Source organism: Perca fluviatilis, chromosome 22, assembly GCF_010015445.1.
Source record: "Perca fluviatilis chromosome 22, GENO_Pfluv_1.0, whole genome shotgun sequence".
Taxonomy (NCBI): domain Eukaryota; kingdom Metazoa; phylum Chordata; class Actinopteri; order Perciformes; family Percidae; genus Perca; species Perca fluviatilis.
Genome location: NC_053133.1, coordinates 24,179,994 through 24,198,816, shown reverse-complemented (window position 1 = coordinate 24,198,816; position 18,823 = coordinate 24,179,994). Strand labels below are relative to the sequence as shown.

At 36.3% G+C, this 18,823-nt stretch overlaps 2 protein-coding genes across 4 annotated transcripts in view; one reads left to right on the top strand and one right to left on the bottom strand.

Annotated features, from left to right (window-relative positions):
* drosha (drosha ribonuclease III) overlaps positions 1 to 5,439 on the top strand; it is a 104,474-nt gene extending 99,035 nt beyond the window's left edge. For both annotated transcript variants that reach the window (XM_039789682.1, XM_039789683.1), the window contains exon 32: positions 4,813 to 5,439. In XM_039789682.1, coding sequence (XP_039645616.1) covers positions 4,813 to 4,943 — 131 coding nt within the window. In that variant the 3' untranslated portion in view covers positions 4,944 to 5,439. The remainder of the gene's footprint in view (positions 1 to 4,812) is intronic.
* A 578-nt stretch (positions 5,440 to 6,017) lies between these two features.
* Positions 6,018 to 18,823, bottom strand: part of LOC120552040 (cadherin-10-like) — a 75,536-nt gene continuing 62,730 nt past the window's right edge. For both annotated transcript variants that reach the window (XM_039789684.1, XM_039789685.1), the window contains exon 12: positions 6,018 to 9,486. In XM_039789684.1, coding sequence (XP_039645618.1) covers positions 8,978 to 9,486 — 509 coding nt within the window. In that variant the 3' untranslated portion in view covers positions 6,018 to 8,977. The remainder of the gene's footprint in view (positions 9,487 to 18,823) is intronic.

Sequence of the window (18,823 nt, the reverse complement as noted above, 5' to 3'; positions counted from 1 at the left end):
GCATTGGATGGATAGAGGCAAAGTAAAGTACAGTATGCAGGATCTCCATTCAGTGTCTTGAGCCTTTTGTTTGGCCTTTGGCACGGCAGGGAAATCCCTTAGCAGCACTATACAGGTGCACTATTGGCTTGTTGACTGATGTGGTGCGCGCGAGCTCTAGGTGATAGACTCAGCCGACCCAGTCTATTGTGGAGTCATCTCACAGCCTGAGCTTAGGCTGAATAGGGAATGCCTAAGTGAAAGGACACTGTATGTTCTTGTGCCCTTAAAAGGGGAGCTGATCCTTCTTCGCAGATTCCACATTCAGCTGCTGTGCGAGCGCGCATTTCAGCACTGCATGTCGGGTGCCGGGCACAACGGGCCGTGTTGTTGCCTAGGCCCTAGGTTGAAAAGCCTTGTGTATTCTTTAGCAACCCGTATTCTTTGACGTCTGCTCTTGTGCTGCATGTTAAACAATGTAAATGGCCAAAGCCTTTTTTTTTTTTCTTCTTCTTTCCTCTCGGGTGGGTTATTCTCAAGTCATCTCCTAGAGAAAAATGCTGGTGATTTCCATATTTTAACTGCAATATGTAGTTTTCTCTCCAAGGCTCACCAACTGTTCCTTACTCACCGAAAGCATATTTTTATGGTTCTGTGTGTATGCATGCATGTGTGTGCACCTCAAATTTCCCTCAGAATCATTTTTTTTGTTGTTTCTCAGCGCATTTTTTCTTTAGGATTCTTATTAGATATGTCCCCCTTTTAATAGGATATTACCGTTATCTTGGTCTGTCTCTCTTTGTTGCCATAATGATGAACTAGAGTGTTGCAAGGCAGAATACTGTACATCCTCCTCCTATTCACACGTCAAACACAAATGTTATGGGAATTTTAGTATTTAATTTACCATCGGAGGTTTTAGAATTCTCTAACTGCAAACAACTAAGATATTCCATGGCCTCTAGTTGTTTTACAGCCAATTCCTCCAGAAAACCAGTTGAAGAATGTGTTTTAAGGCCTACCCTGAGGCCAAATACTATTCAGTCCATAAAATGAGAGAAAATAGTGAAAAATACCTCACAGCATCTTAGACCTTGGGGTGAAATTCTGTTTTGTCTGACCAACACTGAGAACAGAATTTCTTGCATTTCTAACTTGATAAATTACTTAAATGATTAAAATTCTCAAATGCGTTCATTAAACACAGGAAACGCACACAAAAAAAAAGGTTCTGTCTGTGCTCTTTATTAGAAATTAGGCGTTAGTTTAAATAAACCTTTTTGGAGTGATGAGGTTTCAAATGACTGATTTGCTAACTGCTGGAATAGCTCATCAGCACCAGAGAGGGATTTGAGCACAACCCAGATGGATAATGTGTCGCTCCAACACGTGAGAGCCATTTTTACTTCTGCTCCTGTGGTGTGTTTGTCTCCGACCGTGGGTGTGCGTCTGCAGCAGTGGGACAGCAGCCGTTTCCACAATATCCACACCAGATAGTTGAATAGTTGGCTCCAACCCCTAAGGCGCCATATTATCATCTGCGAGTCCACTGTCTGGACAATAGTAATAATTAAATTTTCCCATTTATCAGACGATAATATACACTATCTGCAGCACAGGCCCTAAGTATTTAGACAGTGACACATGGTCTGTTGTTTTGGCTCTGTACTGCAGCACGTTGGATTTGAAATGAAACGGTGTGTGAGGTTAAAGTGTTGACTCTCGGCTTTAAGGTGTTGGAGGATGGTTACAACTACACTAAGCAAACTTGTAGACCTTTTTATAAACGGTCCTTCCGAGGTTAGTAGCAGGGAAATGATCAGAAACAAACAAGCAAAGACAACAAGGCATGTTTTATGACCCAGTTGGAAAAGTTAGTGTATTACTTGCTTAAAGGACAATTCTGGCACAAAATGAACCTAGGGGTTAATAATTCAATTCAATTTTTGGCGTAATAGTCACAATAAAGATAATGGAACAGTGACTACAATGGTAGTCGTAGTAGTTCATGTCATAGCCGGGCACAGCAGGGCGTTACAGGATGTAACGTGGCACAGCAGAGCATGGGTGACGCAGTGGACGCGGCAGGACATATGTCGGTAACATATGTGTACCGAGTCGAACGTTCTCTGGGATCTGTTTTAATGCTAATCCAATGTGTCTGTAGCTTGAAACTAGCTACTGCAAACCGGTGTTTAGCTGCTAACGCTAGCTTTCGGGGGCACAGGGTAAATCACTACTTCTACACCACTAACATTGCTGTGTTTGAGCTATGTTACTGGTTGCACGGCGTTCGACTGATCATGACTGTTATCCAAAATGTAAACATTAACACTACTGTCTTTATAATCTATCCTTGTAAATAAACTGTCTGTACACTTTCAAAGTTCTCAATGCTTCGGTTTGCATGTAGGGACCCTCACTATTCTACTGTTTAAGTGTGGTGCTATTTTGAGCCTTGTTAATGGTGTAGAAATAGCGATTTACCCTGTGCCCCTAAAGCTAGCGTTAGCAGCTAAACACCGGTTTGCAGTAGCTAGTTTCAAGCTACAGACACATTCGATTAGCATGAAAACAGATCCCTAGGTTAATTTTGTGCCGGAATTGTCCTTTAAGACTAAAAGGTCTCCAACAGCTGACAGAGCTTTACCAGGGAAGATACAAGTGTCTGCTACATTTACAATCAAATGTAAATTAGTTCAATATGGTTTGGTCCTTTTTCAATTTGAGTATACAAAGGGCTACAACTCTCCTCTGTCTATCTACCATTCTATCTTCCCGCTGATTATAAACTCAACTTGCTGAAGTACACAGCCAAAATACGCTTTGTATAATAAACCACTAACAGAAAGGCCAGAATTACAACTTTTAGATTTGTTTTTGTGTGGGTCGTCTTTATTTTCTGTCAAAGACTGACTTTAAAACTTCTTTGGGAAAAAGTATTGAAAGACTGATTTTTTATTTGTTGAGGTTTGCATGGTCATGGTCAGTGACCGGAAAAACTGCACAGTCAAATGTGTGTCTCAGCGAGTTGACACAAGCCACCGGGCCTCTGTCATGCGTGCTGTTTTAAATTGAGGTGTGCAGTGGATGGACCCAGTAATGTAAACACTTAATGGGAAATGAGCTAAGCTCTGAATAACAAAATTACTAACAGTGCTGCCTGGTGGGTCGTTGGGTTGAATCCTGCTGGATTTCACAGGAAACTAAAGCTTCTAGTGAATTCCAGGTATCTCCAAATAGGATAATGTGTTCCTTTATGGTGTGGGAAATTCTGCCTAGTTTGAAGTTGAATTAAGCTGAATTGATTAGTCGACGGACAGAAAAATAACAACTATTTTGATAAAAATTGTGATAAGATAGTGCCAAACATTCTCTTCTTCCAACTTCTCAAAGGAGAAGATTTCCTGCCTTTTTCTGTTTAATATAATGGTTGTTTGGATATCTTTGGGTCATGGTTCTGTTGGTTGAACAAAATAAATAAGGCATTTGAAAATGTCATCTTGAAATTCTCAGAACATGTGATGGGGGCGTTTCATTATCTATTATACATATTGCACAGAATGAACGATTTATGGATCGATCGAACAAAAAAATCAATTGATAATTGGAATTATTAGTTGAATTGTTAGTTGCAGCTAGAGCGAACACTTTTAGTTATTTCATTGATTGTTTTTCAGAAATAAAAATGCAATTCTCTGGTTCGTTTCTCAGACGTGAATTGTGATGGGTTTTCTAGTCGCTCGGACTCCTGGTCACACAAAACCACCTGTTTGAATACGCTTGGGCTTTAGGGGGAGACTTAATGACTTAATACATTTTTTTCCTGACATTTTTGAACACCAAACAATTGTTTTTCTTAGCTCGTGAAAAGTTGACGTTCGGGAGATGCTTGGTTTTCACAGGACAGTGATGCAGTGTGGCTATACATGCGATACCAAATAATGACCACCAGGTGCTGGCTGAAAAGAAATTGTTGTAGTGTTTCAGTCTCAAAATAGCAAATGTCTTAATTGAAATGCAAAGTTATCTTTTTTGCCACAACACATATTGCCTCAATAACTCATTTGTGTCTTGGTTGAGATTTTAAAAGAAGTTTGGTAGCATTTTTGAGTGTTTCCTTGATGAACAGGACCCCTAACCTTTCAGATTCGCTCGTTACTGTTGACGCTTTCTAAGCCCTCTTTGGTTGTGTGGCTTCAGCCAAGTTGGAAGAGAGCAGAAAACCTACATGGAGACTTCAGATCTTTTCTTCAGAAACTGATGGCTGATTAGATTCCTGTTTTTTTTTTTCTTTTCTACAGCTTACTGGTTGTCAACAATTAGCATTTGTCAGCTATTAAAAGAGTTCTGCCAATCAGCAGTTTTATATTAGAGTTTTCAAAGCAAAACTTTTATAGATCATCCGTGCTCGAACTACAGAAGCCTATGTTAACACACTATCAGCTTGTATCTGTTTGTGTTACTTTCTCTGCTGTCACACTACACCATCTTATTGCAGATCTCATTTAGAAATATTCACTTGTAATTATGTTATCAGATCTCACAGTCAGTGTGCTGAAACCAAACAAAGCTTGTCTAATTCCTTGTTACTTTATCATTAATAATGAAATAACAACATGAGGGCAATTGAATCACTCATTTGACCAAAGTGACAACATGACACTTGCTACGAAAACTATAGGCTGTGCAATTTGAGCCCTAAATTGCTGTCCTCGCCCAGTTGGAAACTGACCTTGTCTCTTCACACCCCTGCCTCTTTGTGTCTCTCTCTTTATCTGTTCTCCTTGGTCGACTTCTCTCTGTTTCCCACTCTGCTTCTCCCTGTACCAGATAACTTCCCACAGATGGCTCATCAGAAGCGCTTCATCGAGCGGAAATACAGACAGGAGCTGAAGGAGATGAGACGAGAGCGGGAGCGGCAGGAGAAGGAGACCGACGAGCCGGAGGAATGCAGGAAGTGACAGCACCTTTTTTTGGAGGCCAATCCGGATCCGCATCCACATTAAGGAGCTCTGACTGCAAAGGTGGCAGCCGTCCAGGCAAGAGTTGGCAAAATACAGACGCCACTAGTAAACTGTGGAGCTGTGGTAGTTTAGAAATGATGATTGACTGTTGCCTAAGTTCTACACGGACATTTGTGGGACACTGGTGAGCATTAGTTGGGTTGCTTTGACGCTTAACCTAGAGATTTGAGCTGAAATTAGTTTTTTTTGTCCACAATTTCATCTTTTATGCTGTTTAGTACTGTAGCACTGTCAAAGGTGGCCTTATGTTGTCTTATGTTTATGTTTGTTACCTAATCTTTAAATATTAAGTTAACATTTTAACCCAAAACCACAGCAGGAGCTCACAATGTCACTGAAACATGCCATAAAAAGTTTTTAAATGAAGTATGAAATGCTAAATAAACCATGGAATATTTTATTGTAAATAAAGTTTCAGATTAAATGTCGAAAATCATTCTTTTGCATTTATTGTGATCCACACTCGCTCACTGCTCCGCTAAGAGGCCTTAACCAGAAAAAGGGTTGAGTCAATTATAGTCAATCGCTACAATGTCACCATCTGTCCCACATCTGCCACTCATCCTCTAATAATCAAAATGATTTTTTTCTATCCCCCTCTCTTTTTTTTTTTTTTTTAACCTCTCTCCAAATCCGATTGGCTGTCTGACAGATCTTAATTATAGATTGTCTAATTAACAATTTCCTCAGCTCAGTAGCCTCTGGATCCAGCTATTTAACAACGGCCGTCATATGAATTACTATCTCGCATGTAGAGTTGAGTCTTTTGTACTGAGATTTATTGTAGATAATACATACATACCTTTGAGGATGGTAAATCTCGTACCTGCTAGCCCGTGGCTGCTATCATATTTCAGATAAAAGTTAAATTATCCTTCATAACCCCAAAGAAAAAAAGCGAGTAGTCCACTGGATCTACTACACAAGTACATAAACCTGTCAGATGTGTAACCCTCGATTTAATGTATGTTTGTTTTTTTTAAATGATACCTCAACAAAGAAAACAGAGGCTGATTTTTAAAGATATTTAATCGTGTCATATAAATATTCAGTACAAAATATCACGTTTTACAAAGCAGATTGATGAATAGCCAACGATGTAGGGCCCTCTTAACACTACCACGACCTCTCAAGTTGTTTCTACATTAACAAAACTCCACAGCTCAATCACATTGTCACCAAGATAATATACCGCAGTAGAGGTTGAGCCCCGGGGCCCACCGTGTCTACACATCAACAACCACAGGATCTACTGTATCTGGAGACAGAGGACATCAGCGTCACCATCTAGTTGCCTCAAATAAAAAAATAAAAACCAGAAGTGCCGGGGCTTTTTACGATGTGCAACATTTTTCTGTTATCTTAGCTGAGCATGGCGCCAATGCTTGGAGGCAATTATACTCTCCATAGGAAAACACAAGCACGTCTTCGTAATGGCGATATGCTGACACCCTGTATGAAGACAGAAAATAGTGAAGACTGAAGGGAGAAAGAAAAATAAATTTGCTGAGTGCTGCTGTCATGTTGATTTCCATTTGAGACCTCGCATTGGACCTTGAGGCAGAAAAGCAGCTTTGTTAGAGTGAAGGGTTTTTCAAACCCATTAATAGGTAATCATAGAAAACGTTGCTGCAGTCTGGAAATGGCCACTTAGTCTATGGGAGCACTAGCAAAGAGCTAATAAACCAAACAAGGGGGCGAAGAAAAACGAAAAAGAACACATGTATACAATAGCGGAGCGTTCAGAATCTTCCGACCGCTGTGTTTTCAATTGGATTGTTTAATGCACTGCGCCGATGTCGAGCCCGATTTCGGAGTACGCAGAGAATAAGTGTACCGCTGTGGCAATTACGCAATTGTGTTTTGATATTATGGTTTCAAATGTCTGATGAATGGCAGCCTCTTCACAGGTTGGCCTTTTGCTAAAGTGAGGGCAGAGCTTGTTTTGGCTGGCCTCTTTTTTTTTTTTTTTTTTCTCTCTATCATTCTGCCCTCCCAGTTCCCAGCCTTCGTTATTTCAAGACAATTTTTTTTTTCATTGTTAGGGGGTCTTGAAGTAATTTGATGATATTGCTTTTCTTTCTTTTGTTTTCTAAATCGCTTTAAAAACTAAACCGTTGCTTGTTGTTGCCGCAGGACGTTTCGACCTCATCTCGGAGACGATGAAACACCTCTGGGTTTGTGCGCCTTATTCCGCACCAGTCAAAGGTCAGGCGCCCCCCTTTTTTTTTTTTTTTTTATGGAAAAGGCTGTTCGTCCCGCTGGGAAATCAGTTAGGTGAACACTTGGACTGGCTTCATGTTCAACCCTACATACGGTACATGTAATGAAAGAGACTGAACAGTGTACAGAAATTAGAAGAATTTTTAAAAGGAAAATACTGGTGTTCTTTGCTTTTTGGCACATTTCCAAAAACTGCTATGTTACATTATTATACATTCGACTGTGCAGGACCGAGCCCATCTCAGGACACGAAATGTTGATCAAACAAGTGTAAGAAAATCATTTTATATTTCTTTATTGAATGCTGTAGGTCACATTTTAGATGGTTCTTTCTCTTCTTTTGAAAAGAATCTGACCCCCAAATTTAAGAAAATCTAGACTCCAGGCGAGAAGATTTTTTTTTTTTTAATTTAAGGCAACTCTTTTGACTCATATTATAGACTTTGATGCTTATGTAAAAGCATAAAAGCTTTACAGATGGACCGAGTCCAAGTTTAAATGCGCATGTATAATTGTTCTAATTCCAGTCGACTTGGTACGTTGATTCAAATGTTACTTTTCCCTGTTGAAAATAAATTTGCATGATTAATTTTAATGCTAACCGTCCACGAGATGTTTAATCTAATGCCGTAGTTTCAAGCTCCAGTTAATGTGACTTAACACCATGCTGTACAGAGTGAAACATTTACACATTTCCACGGTCGATATGAGCAAAAAAAAATAAAAATAAAGTCCAACAAGACCAGTATTTTCCTCTGAGGATGGTGCACATTAGATTGGTAAATTTTTATCAACGTATCTTAGAAAATAACACTTATTTTGTGTACTTCATTTTTCAGCCAGTTGGCTGCACAGAGAAAAAAAATGGTTCTGAAGACATTCAGCTCAACAAGGGAAATATTTGGTATTTGGCTCACCTCACACACAATGATCCAAGCTGTGTGGAGATGGAAATCCGATACTGCAAAAATAACATAACTAGTGTTTTTGCAGATGTTGGTTGTGGCTGTGAATTCCACGCAAGCTTTAAACGGCTTTTGTAACCTTTAAAGAACAATTAGCCACTCGTCGACCGAACACAAATTCGATTACGCAATCCCAACCCAACTTGTATCGAGATTTCTCATTTTTCTCATCAAGAGATGAGGATGCCAAAATGTTCTGGCTCGAGCAAAACTGTGGATAACGTGAGGCAGCCGTCGCTGAAAGAGGGGATCGTTTGGAATAAAAAATCCCTAGAAAACAAAACGACTGTACAGCGTATTGTATCATATTACCGTACGTACACAAGCTAAGATAGAACTCACAATATGCAGCATGTTTTTGTCCGAGAAACACTGAAAAATACATAGGCATATCTGTTGATTTTACAAAACTGCTTGTTGAACATGTCCATCAAACGCAGCTTTGGAGAAGAAAAAAAGAAGAAAAAAAAAAAAAACGGTATATTTGGGCCTCATGTATATACACACACACACAAAAGTCTTGACACAAAGTCTCTTTTCACTGCACCCTGGCAAAAAAAAAAAACGCAACTAACACTGACTTGACACACAAAGCCTACGTCCGGTCACCGGAGGGACGACTGAATGGTGCGCGGTAGCGGTGAAAGAGCACTTGGACAAATGGTGCTCGTTTCTCGGTCCTTTTCGCCATTTTTCTCGCTACACGTGCGGCAAAAAATTGCACCAAAGTTTCACGCGCGTTTTGGATTTCCGCGCTTTTTCTCTCCTCGTGCCAGGCTCTCGTTAGGAATCCCTGTCGCTGTCGTCGTCGTCGCCCCCGTACATGTCCGCCAGTTTCTTAAACCGGGGTCCCCACTCGCTCAGGTAGTTGTAGTCCTGGTCGCCCTCTGTGGTCACCGAGTCGAGTGAGCTGAGGGACTCCGCCACGGAGCCGTTGCCCTCGTAGGCGTAGGTGGCCAGGGAGTCGTAAGGCGGCGCCGTCGGGTCGCTGTCGTTGTCCTGGAGCCTCTGGTTGATGAAGTCTCTCACGTCCCCGTTGGTGTCCCGGATCGGGGGCAGCACGGGCCGTCGCACCGCAGGGTAGAAGGTCTCGGGGACGATGTCCCTCCGCTGCTTGCTCTCCTCGATGGCCTCCGGGTTGCGCAGCGTGCCGATATCAAAGGCCTGAGTGTCCTCCTCTCCGCCCCCTTCGTCGTTGTAGCTGACGACGTTGTCTCGGACGTCCTCTTTGGAGATGATCAGAGGCTCCTTCTTCCTCTGTCTCCTCAGGGCAGCGAACAGCACCACGATCACTGCGGGGAACCACAACAGAGAGAACGAGTTACAGACTTTGGTGACTTTTTGCCGTTGTTTCTTTGCTCCCTCTCTTTGTTCTGAAGGCCAGTGACCGTCCAGGGGGAATTCGTGATGTTGCATGAGTGTTCACTGATGTTCAGGGACTTTGTCTGACTTTGTAGAAACAGACTCAGCTACCACAAGTATGCATTATGTATTTGCCTCCCCCCCCCCGAGGGCCAGTGCATTCTTTGGCTTTCAAAATCACAAACGAATGCAGTTTAGGAACACAACAAAGGACACATACACGTATAGCATTATGGTATTTGAGCTACGGCGTTATCACAGTAGGCTACACTTAGGGTACCCCCCCCCCCTTCCACACCCCCCCTAGTCTATGTCGACGACAACTCATTGACCAGATTCTTCCGCTGGATGTCCCTCGTCTTGCAAAACTGTTGCTTTGGGGAAACCTCAACAAACTTCAAGCTGAAGATGGCGCGTTTTGAGGAAAATTTGAACTGTAAAGATTGTAATGATTTAACTAAGAATATTTGAATATAAGAATAATGTTTGGGAGCGATTGGCAGGGATTTGTTACGGACAAACTACATGAAGCGATACACATGTAAGAGCTAATTTCGTTTAACCACGTATCCAGCTGATATGAATAGAAGTGTCGTGGTTAACACTTAACTTCATTTAATATTTTGCGTGCCGTTTTCTTTTGCGAGGTGCAAATGTTCCACCAAAACAAGTTCCTTCCTGAGCCCAATTTGCAGACACACCGTCGCTGTGACGTCTAGCCATAGACAGTATATAATGGACCAATAGACCCCGTGTCTCTGGACGGAGACCAGTGAAGGATATTAAAAGCACTTTTCCGGTGATGGCCAGCTTTACTGCGCAGCCTCCAACTGAGAGAGACAGCGTAAATGTGACGTGAGCAACGTGTCTGAAAGTTGGAAGTCTTCTGGTAGCTGTGCCAAGAGAAATCTCAATCATTCCCAATCTTACAGAGAAGGAGAGTGTAGGTATATGTAAGGAGATAACATAGGCACTGGCTAATTATTGCTAACTAAAATGCTAGTTAACATTAGTAATTAAACCTAAACAGCTCATGTAAGTCGAAACTGCCTGCAAGCTTATCCTGTACTATACGGTAATTCCTCTGCTATGTGACACAATCGTTAGCCTATTTTTACACAAACGTCTGCTACGGAGCCATAACGTGAGATACAAGGTAATGGAGCCTTTTATACATTGTCGTGTTTCTTTAGAACTAAACAATGGACAAATAGAATCTTTAAACGCTTCAGATGTAAAGTTATTCGCTGTCAAGTGGCGCCAAAATGTAGGCTAGTCAGTGGAATGCTAACAGGAGGTGATGGCCAGGTAGCAACAAAATGGCGCCATAGGAGGTTCGAGTTCTGAAGCAAAGCTTACCCCCTTGGGTCTTGCAGCTAAGGTGGTCTGGCAAGCAGGACTTGGTACACCCCAATATTCAGAAATATAAGATAAGACTTTTTTGACATACTTTCCTATGACATATTTACAGCAAAAATGATCGCATTATTGACTTTTTTTTTTACCATACTGTACTATTACTTTTAATTATGATACTATACAATGACATTTTTCTGATTTTTCTTTCCACATACAATACTATGAATTGTTTTTATACGGCAAACTATAATATGACTTTTCATATTTTTCGATATACTATACTATAACTTTAGTGACATTTTTGTGACTTTTTACGACATACCCTACTACGATTTTTTTCGACATAGTATGCTATGACATTTTTCAACATACTTTACTATGACTTAAGACTTTTTTTTTGACATACTTTACTATGACATTTTATGACTTTTTACACATACTATACTATGACTTTTTATGACATACCTAATAGTACTATGACTTTTTATGACATTTTTCAACATATAGCATGCCTTTTTCGACATACTATACTATGACCTTTCTATGACATGCTATCCTATGACTTTTTTACACATACTATACCATGACTTTTTTTACTTTTTTCATGACTTTTTAGACATACTATACTGTGACTTTTTTCGACATGCTATAGTATGACTTCCATCGACATACTATGCTGTGCAATTTTCATGACTTTTTTGACATACTATACTATGACTTTTTATGACATACCTAATAGTACTATGACTTTTTATGACATGTTTCAACATATAGCATGCCTTTTTCGACATACTATACTATGACCTTTCTATGACATGCTATCCTATGACTTTTTTACACATACTATACCATGACTTTTTTTACTTTTTTCATGACATACTACTGTGACTTTTTCATTATTTTTTAGACATACTATACTGTGACTTTTTTCGACATGCTATAGTATGACTTTCATCGACATACTATGCTGTGCAATTTTCATGACTTTTTTGACATACTATACTTTGTCTTTTTTTGACATACTGTACTATGACTTTTTAACACACTACTGACATACAAGCTCTTCAAAGGGTGGTGAAAACGGCTCAGAACATCAACCGGAGGTAGCTGCCATCAATGGAGGAACTCTACATCCAGGAGTGTACAGGAGATCTACATCAGGATCATCAGCCTGCTGCTGTCTGGCAGACAGTACCACAGCATCTGGTTCCCTCACCACCAGGCTCAGGGGCAGTTTCAGGATCATAAGACTCCTAAACTAATCACTACATCTTTTCATCACTGTATATATTACTAATCATTATGCACAATTTAGTATATTCCTGTTTACATAACAGAATGTTAATTTTGAAATTACTGTGTACCACGAATATGTTTTATTTACGATTTACATGATATATTTTATACCATATTTAGTTTTGCCTTTTTATTTTATTTTGAAACATATTTCATACATTCTTTACTATGGTTAGAGATGTGCATTGCCATTGACTGCTTCGTTTTGAATGTTTTGCATATGTACTCAATAAAGAATTTGAAACTACCAACTATAAAAATGAACATTTTGTCATGTCGAAAACTATAGTGTCGAAAAAAGTCAAAAAGGCATAGTATAGTATGTTGTCAAAAGTCACAAAAAAAGTCATAGTATAGTATGTCGACAAAAAGTCATAAAAAACCATAGTATAGCATGTCGAAAGAAAAAAAGTATGTCAGAAAAAGTAAAAAAATAGTATAGTATGTCTAAAAGCCAAATATAGTGGTCAAAAAAGCCATACTATAAGTCTAAAAAATTAATGTATGCTGGTGTCGAAAAAAAAGTCAAGTGACAAAAGCCATAGTATATAATACGTCTAAAAATTCAAAAGCCATAGTATAATATGGGCGAAAAAGTCTTAGTATAGTGAATCAAAAAGTCAAAAAGTCTGGTACAGATTGTGGAAAAAAGTCATAGTATAGTACCGAACAAAACTATAGTATAGTGTGGCTGAAAATAATTACAAAAGCCAGGTATAGTATGTCTAAAAGTCACAATATAGAGGTCAAAAAGTCACAATAGTATAGCATGTCCACAAAAGTCACAAAATGCCATAGTATATAAGTAAAAAAAGTCATAGTATATTGTTGAAAATAGTCAACAAAGCCATAGTATAGTAAGTCGAAAAAAGTCATAGTATAGGATACCAAAAAAAGTCAAAAGTCATGTATAGTATGTGACAAAAAGTGACAAAGATTATAGTATGTTGAAAAAGTCATAGCATAGTATGATGACAAAAGTTTAAAAGCCATAGGAGCAGTATGTCAACAAAAGTTAATTAAAGTCATAGTATAGTATGTCTAAAATCGTCATAAAAAGCCATAGTATATATGTCAAAAAGCAATAATATGGTATGTCCACAAAGCCGCCAAAAGCCATAGTATTAGTGTATCCAAAAAAGTCATAGTATAGTATGTCGAAAAAGTCATAGTATAGTATGTTGAAAAAGTAAAAGCCTTAGATAGTATTTTTAAGCGTTGACAAAAGTCATAGCATAGTATGTCGCACAAAAGCGGACAAAAGTCATAGTATAGCCGGTCGAAAAAAGTAAAAAAAGTCATAATATGGTATGTCCAAAAAGTCATAGTGAGCAGCATTTCGCCTGAAAACGAAAAAAAAAAAAAAACATAAATAGTGAGCAAAAACAATAATAGCGCTTTGATAAAAAAGTAATAAACGAACATAATACATCAAAAGTCAGTGATTGAATGTCCAAAAAAGTCATAGTATAGCATGTCGACAAAAGTGACAAAAAGTCATAGTATAACATGTCCAAAAAAGTCATAGTATAGTATGTCGACAAAAGTCACAAAAAAGTCATAGTATAGTAAATCGAAAAAAAGTCATAGTATAGCATGTCCAAAATAGTCATAGTATAGTATAGCTGATAAAAGTCATAAAAAATTGATAGTATAGTAAGTCGAAAAAAGTCATAGTATAGTATGTCGAAAAAAGTAAAAAAAGGTCATAGTATAGTATGTCGAAAAGTCATAGTATAGTATGTCGAAAAAAGTAAAAAAAAGTCACAGCATACTATGTCGAAAAAAGTCATAAAAAGTCATAGTATAGCATGTCGAAAAAAGTGACAAAAAAGTCATAGTATAGTATGTTGAAAAAGTCATAGTATAGCATGTCGAAAAAAGTCATAATATGGTATGTCCAAAAAAGTCACAAAAAAGCCATAGTATAGTAAGTCGAAAAAAGTCATAGTATAGCATGTCCAAAAAAGTAATAGCATAGTATGTTGAAAAAGTCTTAGTATAGTGTGTCGAAAAGTAATAGTATAGTATGTAAAAAAAAAGGCATAGTATAGCATGTAGAAAAAACTCATAAAAAGCCATAGTATAGCATGTCGATAAAAGTCATGGTATATAGTGTTTTGAAAAAAGTCATAGTATAGGATGTCGAAAAAAGTCAAAAAAAAAGTCATAGCATAGTATGTCGAAAAAAGTCAAAAAAGCCATAGCACAATATTTTGACAAAAGCCATAGTACAGTATGTCAAAAAAAGTCAGAATACGGTATGTCCAAAAAAGTCATAACAAACCCATAGTATAGTAAGTTGAAAAAGCCATAGCATAGTATGTCAAAACAAATTATAATAGTGTTGATAAAAAGTAATAAAATTGTCATAGTATAATATATCGAAAAGTCCAAAAAAGTCATAGTACAGCATGTCGAAAAAAGTGACAAAAAAGTCATAGTATAGTATGTCCAAAAAAGTCACAAAAAAGTCATAGTATATCATGTTATAGTGTTTTGAAAAAAGTCATGGTATATAGTGTTCTGAAAAAAGCCATAGTATAGCATGTTGAAAAAAGTTTTAAAAAACTCATTGTATAGTATGTCGAAAAAAGTCAAAAAAGTCATAGCATACTATGTCGAAAAAACTCATAAAAAGCCATAGTATAGTATGTCGAAAAAAGTCATGGTATATAGTGTTTTGAAAAGCCATAGGATGATATCGACAAAAAGTCTGTGGTATATAGTGTTTTTGAAAAGCCATAGCATAGCATGTCGAAAGCCCAAAAAGATCAAAGTATAATATGTCGAAAAAAGTAAAAAATAATACAGATATAGCATGTCGAAAAAAGTTCGGTATAGTATGTTGAAACGTTAGTACTTTAGGTGTCAAAAAAGTACACAAAAGTCATAGTATGTCCAAAAAAGTCATGGTATATAGTGTTTTGAAAAAGTCATGCGATAGCATGTTGAAAAAGTCATGCTATAAAGTGTTTTGAAAAAAGTCATAGTAAAGGATGTTGGAAAAAGTAAAAAAAAGCCATAGTATAGTAAGTCGAAAAAGTCGGTATAGCATGTCGAAAAAGTCATAGTATAGTATGTCAAAAAAAGTCATAGTATAGTATGTCGAAAAAAGTCATAGTATAGCATGTCGAAAAAAGTCATAGTATAGTATGTCAAAAAAAGTAAAAAAAAAAAGCCATAGTATAGCATGTCGAAAAAAGCCATAGTATAGTATGTCGAAAAAAGTCATAGTATAGTATGTCGAAAAAAGTAAAAAAAAAAAGTCATAGTATAGCATGTCGAAAAAAGTCATAGTATAGCATGCCGAAAAAAGTCATAAAAAAGTGATAGTATAGTATGTTGAAAAAAGCCATAGTATAGCATGTCGAAAAAATTCAAAAAAGCCATAGTATAATATGTCGAAAAAAGTCTTAGTATAGTGAATCAAAAAAAGTCAAAAAAGTCTTGGTACAGATTGTGGAAAAAAAGTCATAGTATAGTATGTCGAAAAAAGTCACAATATAGAGTGTCAAAAAAAGTCACAGTATAGCATGTCCACAAAAGTCACAAAAATGCCATAGTATAGTAAGTCAAAAAAAAGTCATAGTATATTAAGTTGAAAATAGTCAACAAAGCCATAGTATAGTAAGTCGAAAAAAAGTCATAGTATAGCATGTCGAAAAAAGTCAAAAGTCATAGTATAGTATGTGGACAAAAGTGACAAAAAGATTATATTATGTTGAAAAAAGTCATAGTATAGTATGATGACAAAAGTTTAAAAAAGCCATAGTATAGTATGTCAAATAAAGTTAATAAAAAGTCATAGTATAGTATGTCGAAAAATGTCATAAAAAGCCATAGTATAGTATGTCAAAAAAGTCATAATATGGTATGTCCAATAAAGTCACAAAAAAGCCATAGTATAGTGTATCCAAAAAAGTCATGGTATAGATAGTGGAAAAAAAGTCATAGTATAGTATGTCGAAAAAAGTAAAAAAGTCATAGTATAGTATGTTGAAAAAAGTTTTAAAAAAAAAAGCCTTAGTATAGTATGTTGACAAAAGTCATAGTATAGTATGTCGAAAAAAGTAAAAAAAGGTCATAGTATAGTATGTCGAAAAGTCATAGTATAGTATGTCGAAAAAAGTAAAAAAAAGTCACAGCATACTATGTCGAAAAAAGTCATAAAAAGTCATAGTATAGCATGTCGAAAAAATTCATAATATAGTATGTCGACAAAAGTCATAGTTTAGTACATCGAAAAAAGTGACAAAAAAGTCATAGTATAGTATGTTGAAAAAGTCATAGTATAGCATGTCGAAAAAAGTCATAATATGGTATGTCCAAAAAAGTCACAAAAAAGCCATAGTATAGTAAGTCGAAAAAAAGTCATAGTATAGCATGTCCAAAAAAGTAATAGCATAGTATGTTGAAAAAGTCTTAGTATAGTGTGTCGAAAAGTAATAGTATAGTATGTAAAAAAAAAGGCATAGTATAGCATGTAGAAAAAACTCATAAAAAGCCATAGTATAGCATGTCGATAAAAGTCATGGTATATAGTGTTTTGAAAAAAGTCATAGTATAGGATGTCGAAAAAAGTCAAAAAAAAGTCATAGCATAGTATGTCGAAAAAAGTCAAAAAAAACCATAGCACAATATTTTGACAAAAGCCATAGTACAGTATGTCAAAAAAAGTCAGAATACGGTATGTCCAAAAAAGTCATAAAAAACCCATAGTATAGTAAGTTGAAAAAGCCATAGCATAGTATGTCAAAACAAATTATAATAGTGTTGATAAAAAGTAATAAAATTGTCATAGTATAATATATCGAAAAGTCCAAAAAAGTCATAGTACAGCATGTCGAAAAAAGTGACAAAAAGTCATAGTATAGGCGTCCAAAAAGTCACAAAAAGTCATATATATCATGTTATAGTGTTTTGAAAAAAGTCATGGTATATAGTGTTCTGAAAAAAGCCATAGTATAGCATGTTGAAAAAAGTTTTAAAAAACTCATTGTATAGTATGTCGAAAAAAGTCAAAAAAGTCATAGCATACTATGTCGAAAAAACTCATAAAAAGCCATAGTATAGTATGTCGAAAAAAGTCATGGTATATAGTGTTTTGAAAAAAGCCATAGTATAGTATGTCGACAAAAGTCATGGTATATAGTGTTTTGAAAAAAGCCATAGTATAGCATGTCGAAAAAAGTCCCAAAAGACATAGTATAATATGTCGAAAAAAGTAAAAAAATAAGTCATACTATAGCATGTCGAAAAAAGTCGTAGTATAGTATGTTGAAAAAGTCTTAGTATAGTGTGTCAAAAAAGTGACAAAAAAGTCATAGTATGTCCAAAAAAGTCATGGTATATAGTGTTTTGAAAAAGTCATAGTATAGCATGTTGAAAAAAGTCATGGTATATAGTGTTTTGAAAAAAGTCATAGTAAAGGATGTTGGAAAAAGTAAAAAAAAGCCATAGTATAGTAAGTCGAAAAAAGTCATAGTATAGCATGTCGAAAAAAGTCATAGTATAGTATGTCAAAAAAAGTAAAAAAAAAAAGCCATAGTATAGCATGTCAAAAAAAGTCATAGTATAGCATGCCGAAAAAAGTCATAGTATAGCATGCCGAAAAAAGTCATAAAAAAGTGATAGTATAGTATGTCAAAAAAAGTTAAAAAAAAAGCCATAGTATAGCATGTCAAAAAAAGTCATAGTATAGCATGTCGAAAAAAGTCATAGTATAGCATGCCGAAAAAAGTCATAAAAAAGTGATAGTATAGTATGTTGAAAAAAGCCATAGTATAGTATGTCGAAAAGTCATAGTATAGTGTGTCGAAAAAAGCAAAAAAAATTCATAGTATAGTATGTTGAAAAAAGCCATAGTATAGTATGTCGAAAAACGCGTATAGTATGTCGAAAAAAGTCATAATAGGGTACAAAAAGTCCGAAAAAACCAAAAAGCCATAGTATAGTAAGCCGAAAAATCAAGCAAGTATTGTGCTACGTCGAAAAAGTCATAGTGGCGAAAATGTTGAAAAAGTCATAGTATAGCATGTCCAAAAAGTCAAAAAAAAAAGTCGTAGTATAGCATGTCGAAAAAAGTCAAAAAAGACATAGTATAATATGTCGAAAAAAGTAAAAAAAAGTCATAGTATAGCATGTCGAAAAAAGTCATAGTATAGTATATCGAAAAAAGTCATAGTATAGTATGTTGAAAAAGTCTTAGTATAGTGTGTCGAAAAAAGTGACAAAAAAGTCATAGTATATCATGTCCAAAAAAGTCATGGTATATAGTGTTTTGAAAAAAGTCATAGTATAGGATGTCGAAAAAAGTCAAAAAAAGCCATAGCATAATATTTTGAAAAAAGCCATAGTATAGTATGTCAAAAAAAGCCATAGCATAGTATGTAAAAACAAATCATAATAGTATTGATAAAAAGTAATAAAATTGTCATAGCATATGGAAAAGTCATAGTATAGAATTTCTAAAAAGTCATAGTATAGTATGTCGACAAAAGTCATGGTATATAGTGTTTTGAAAAAAGCCATAGTATAGCATGTCGAAAAAAGTAAAAAAAAGTCATAGTATAGTATGTCGAAAAAACTAATAAAGAGCCATAGTACAGT